General features: G+C 48.3%; 2 protein-coding genes across 2 annotated transcripts; one reads left to right on the top strand and one right to left on the bottom strand.

The window, feature by feature from the left end:
- Positions 1 to 420: 420 nt before the first annotated feature.
- Positions 421 to 1,763, top strand: LOC123138276 (uncharacterized). The gene is made up of 2 exons (XM_044558218.1): positions 421 to 684; positions 1,356 to 1,763. The coding sequence occupies exons 1-2, from the start codon at positions 574 to 576 to the stop codon at positions 1,584 to 1,586; spliced, it is 342 nt and encodes a 113-aa protein (XP_044414153.1). The 5' UTR covers positions 421 to 573; the 3' UTR covers positions 1,587 to 1,763.
- Positions 1,764 to 3,023: 1,260 nt separating this feature from the next.
- On the bottom strand, positions 3,024 to 3,570 carry LOC123138277 (uncharacterized). Its single transcript, XM_044558219.1, has one exon. It carries the CDS (start codon positions 3,511 to 3,513, stop codon positions 3,274 to 3,276), a length of 240 nt encoding a protein of 79 aa, XP_044414154.1. The 5' UTR covers positions 3,514 to 3,570; the 3' UTR covers positions 3,024 to 3,273.
- Between the last annotated feature and the right edge of the window lie 1,208 nt (positions 3,571 to 4,778).

Here is a 4,778-nt window from a genome sequence, read left to right as displayed (position 1 = left end):
CCGCAGTAACTCGCGGAACATCATCTAGCTACATACATATTAAGCCACTTAACAACGACTACAAACACTAGTCCGCTGTCATGGTCCCTACCTCGTCGAAGCCAAACAAATCCATTACCAAAAGAATTCAACTTATAAACACACGAACTCAGATGCACCGAACCCAAACACCGGCCAGTTCTCACTGGGATACACGTCCAGTTCGACAGGTCATTGGATTCCTGCTTGTCCCCAGACCCCAGCAGTAGGAGTAGTAAATTCAAATCGGCCACGCACTCCAACAAGTTCGCAAAGCCAAAGGCCACAGCACCACAAAAGCCGACCAAAGCCCTGCACAGCTCCGCATGCCAACTCGCTACGTGCCGAGGCGCTCCCCCTCCACGTGCCAACACCCGTGTCCTTTCTCCACGCCTCCCGACTTCTTATAGCGCAAATGGCGGCTCGTGAATCCTGATCACATCGTCACATCCCCCATCCCTATCGCCTAGCTACTACTTCGGGCCCGAGCACGAAGCCATTTTTGCATCTCTGCGAGCGACTTGGGAAGTTGAGATCCACTTTGCAGCGTCAAAGATGAAGCGGCTGCTCGTTCATGGCGGGAGGGGAATCGGCTGCCCCTCCAGGAGCGCCTTGGGAGATCCCTCCGCCCTGCCCGCGCTTGGCAACAGCGTTCTACTGCCCAGGGTGAGTTCAGAGATCACAGCTGCACTTAATTTTCTGATGCTTTATTCAGCGTTTCGTTGCTCTGGTAGTGCCACGATCTGTTACTCCATGAGCCAGCAGAAGTGAGTAGTGAATACCATGTAGCAGAGCAATCTAGTTTTGTGAATTTGTCGAAGTGGTTGTATCCTCTTGCATACAGAGTTGCAGATACAGTATATGGGAGAGATGTGATGTAAAAAAGACTGCTAAAATGTGTAGGACTCGATTCCTCTTAGGAAACCTTGTAGAGAGTACCAATAGGAAAACAGATTGTGTTTAAGTGCTAAAATGTGTAGGACTCGATTCCTCTTAGGAAACCTTGTAGAGAGTACCAATAGGAAAACAGATTGTGTTTAAGTGCTAAAATGTGCAGGACTCGATTCCTCTTAGGAAACCTTGTAGAGAGTACCAATAGGAAAACAGATTGTGTTTAAGTGCTAAAATGTGCAGGACTCGATTCCTCTTAGGAAACCAGGCAGAGCAGTCGGCACGTCAGTGGATATGAATGATGTAGCAAGTCGAATATGCAGGTGTTCAAGTCCAGTTTACACAGTACAGAGTACATGCATAGATACGTACTGCTGAAATTGACCTCTAGTGGAACATCTAAAAATGTGTTCTATAACCTTTCTCTTTTCCTGTGATCTTTCCAGTACCACTCGACAGAGAAACACGACGACAGTGACACGCTGGGCGAAATCGGAGAGAAGGCACGAACGACAGCGGAGGAGTTCCTGAAAATGGCCAAGGAGAAGACCGACGACGTCGCCGAGGGCGCAAAGGAGACGGTGCAGGAGACCAAGGAAGCGGTGCTCGGCGAGTCCGACGACGAGAAGGAGAAGTTCAAGCAGCGGGTCGAGCAGGGGAGGTACGACCAGAAATAAGTGGGAGGTGTTCCCTTGTTGTATGCTCGAGTGCGTGCAGTCATGGCCTGTCAAGTCATTAGCTCTGCAGTTTGTATGTCAACCACTAGGCTTGGTATCTAGGTGCTACTGTATGTGTAATGTTTCTCCCCCCTTCAGTTCAGTGGCCTTCAGCACTACAATCTGATCTTGGTACTACTATACAAGTTGCCACTACCCGCAGAATAAATAATAGGCTTCTGAATTATTTTTCTCCTCGACTGAACTTGGATGCACTTTGCAAGAATGTCACTGGATGCGTAAAGCTCTGGAATAGAGGGTAACTGAAAAGATACATGCAGCAAGGGATAATGCCCTGTGACTGACTATCAGATGGCAATGGGCCAATGGCTCATAATTGATCTGCTTTGCACTTTGTTAGTCAGGAATCCATCCTGTCAACGACGTCATTTAGGTGAAACCGTGTCTTTGCCAATGTTCTTCCAGCGAAATAAGAGTTGATGAACTCCACATCAGCAAGCAGCTGGACTGCTAGAGGATGGTTAGTCAGTGTGTATATGTTGTCCTGTTCTGCTTATCTCGTGTGTGACATGAACTGATTACATGATTGGGTACTAAAAGTGAATTGGTTCACGACTGAAGATGACAGAATTAGGTAGTTGTACCAAGTGAAAAATTGGGTGACTCTACAAGCATTATCATAGAAAACTTTTCTCTTTAAACTTTAATTAAATTGGTTGCTTCTATGGGCTTTCTGTGAGCATCAAGTGCTTTTAGCATCTTTGTTATCTAGCGCATATGCATTCTAAATCCTTTACCGTTCGGATTGCACTGACCTTCACCATCTCAGTAGTTGAATGGCCACTGAGTTTATTCTTCTGAGTTGAACTTTTGAGTAATGCTCCATACAGAGGGCAAGTATGCAACTATTTTAGACATTTCTTCTAAATCCAACCATCTCTAACAATGTCTGCAACTAAAATTTAAAAAAAAAAACAAATGTCTGCAACTCTACGGAGGTTGATACTTTGTCCTTGACATGCCATTTCTGAAATCTCAGAGCAAGGATACTTTGTCCTTGACATGCCATTTCTGAAATCTTAGAGCAAGTACGTTTATATAAAGCTGAAACAGTGCTACTATGCTGATACAGTGCCGTTTGAATTGCCCACAGAATTGAAAGTTCCACATCACTTTCTCAGTGTTAATTATCTTTGTGTTGAAACAGAAGTAGATGAAAAATGAGTGCATTTCATCTGTGAAGGACGAAATGCAACTATGCAACTGTACTAGATGCAAACTCCCATATACTGTGACCATTCCACTAGACTTTGTAGTCTGTACTCAGAATTCAGATAACGAAACTGAACCGAAATTTGCCGGAGGTGACAGTCGGCAAATCTGAGGATCACGCGCCGCGTTCCCGAACAAACAAAGGCAACTGCCGGCGAGCGTCAGTGAACGAACCAATCAGCGGCAAATTTCATCGGATCAATCGAGAACAGGACAAGAGGAAGAACAAAGAACCAATCAATAAGCAGAGATCTGAACGCTAGATGATCTACGTGGTGGTGTCAACCCTGAATCAAACGGCAAACCTGTATGTACAGAACCATTTAAACGACAGGAAACAAGAGATCGCCCAGTCAATCGACCGGACATCCATGCATCCATTTCCATCCGCCCGCCGGGAACGGGGCCTGGCTAATCAATACCCGGCAGTCGCGTCGTCGCCGGCGGCGCCGCCCTGCTTCTTCTTCTGCACCTTGCCCTTGATCCACTGGAAGCCGTGCGCGGTGCCCTCCTTCACCTTCTTCAGCCCCGTGGCCGCGGCCGCCTTGGTCTTCTCCACGCCGCCCTGCTTCTTGCCGCCGGCCCGCGGGGCCGGGTCGCTGCCGTAGTCCCACTGGTCCGCCCACGACGAGCCAAACGAGTTCTTGCGCTCCATCAAGAACGATCTCAATCAAGAGACGAACAAAAGCTTCTCCTGCGGTCAGTCAGGGCGAGAATGGCGGGGTTTTATAGGGGCATGCGCGGCCCCGCTTCGGGCAACCAATCAACGGGAGGGGATCGGGATGGTCCTTCCAGAAGACACGCGTGGGAGGAAACGAACGCGGAGGAGGCCGGATACGTCTTGGACCGGGACGCGGTGGTCTCGTTGGCTGCTTGGTTGGTTCTCCTTCCCGCGGCGCGGACGCAGCTGCATGCCAGTTTTGACCGGCGTCACTCACGACGGGGGCTGCGGTCCACGTCCATACATACGGCCTGGCTGCGAGTCCGAAGCTTCCAGCCGCGGAGACGCCGACCGGTGGGCCTGCGCCGATCATTGTGGGCTTGTGGCCCGCGTGTCGGTCAAACAGTGCGCGGTCACAGGTGCTGAATGAAATGTGTTGGTTATTTTGTCTCAAACAACCAAAAAATGTGTTGGTTATTAGTACTGCCGGACGAAATTACAGCCTGGTCGCGTGCGTGCGTGCAAGACCGGTGTCGTGAGAGTGACCTGCCCTTTTGTTTCAGCGGACGGGCCGGTGAACGGGTCGCCTGATTTGATCTGTTCAAGAGAGGCTTGCTTGTCCCGGAGTTAAACCGCAGCAAGTGCGTGGCGTTTATAATTATAAGCTTCGAATTGGCCCATTTGGAGTCGTGGGATTACTTTTTTGGGAGGAGATTGGCTTGACCAAGTTATCGAAGGAGTTTACGGTTCATCAACCAGTGAGCATCTAGGAGTGCCGGTCATCTTCTGGGCAGGATCTCCCTTCTTGTTTTTTCTTTCTTTTGTGAACCAAAAGCTTTGTTTATTTTTTTCAGTTGAACCAAGAACTTTAGTGATAGTATGAATCGTTCAGGGTTGCTCTATCCATTCCAAAATAACTGTACTTCTAATTTTATCCTAAGTCAAACTTCATTAAATTTCACATGTCAATTGTCCTTCAAATGAAAATATACCAACATCCAAACACCAAATTTGCTTCATTGTTATTGTTGAGTATGTGTTTTGTATTGCACGTGTATGGAGTTGTGGCCCACCTCCTAGTCTTGTATAATTGAGGTAGAAGCCTTCCCTTGTATTATATATACGTGCACCAGCACCCCATCAATACAACGATTATTGTATTGCAAATCATCTTTCCACATGATATCAGATTTTAGGTTTTAATCCTCGCCTTCCGCTGCCGCCGCCGTCGCCGCGCGACTCCTCCCGCCGCCGCCGCC

Source organism: Triticum aestivum, chromosome 6B, assembly GCF_018294505.1.
Source record: "Triticum aestivum cultivar Chinese Spring chromosome 6B, IWGSC CS RefSeq v2.1, whole genome shotgun sequence".
Classification (NCBI taxonomy): Eukaryota; Viridiplantae; Streptophyta; class Magnoliopsida; order Poales; family Poaceae; genus Triticum; species Triticum aestivum.
Note: the sequence above shows the minus strand (reverse complement) of the source record. Positions and strands in the feature narration are given on the sequence as shown.

Excerpts from the sequence above, each read along its gene's own strand:
- LOC123138276 (XM_044558218.1), top strand. The coding sequence starts at position 574 with ATGAAGCGGCTGCTCGTTCATGGCGGGAGGGGAATCGGCTGCCCCTCC. Across the intron at positions 685-1,355 it reads ACAGCGTTCTACTGCCCAGG|TACCACTCGACAGAGAAACA; the intron begins GTGAGTTCAGAG and ends TGATCTTTCCAG.
- LOC123138277 (XM_044558219.1), bottom strand. The coding sequence starts at position 3,513 with ATGGAGCGCAAGAACTCGTTTGGCTCGTCGTGGGCGGACCAGTGGGAC.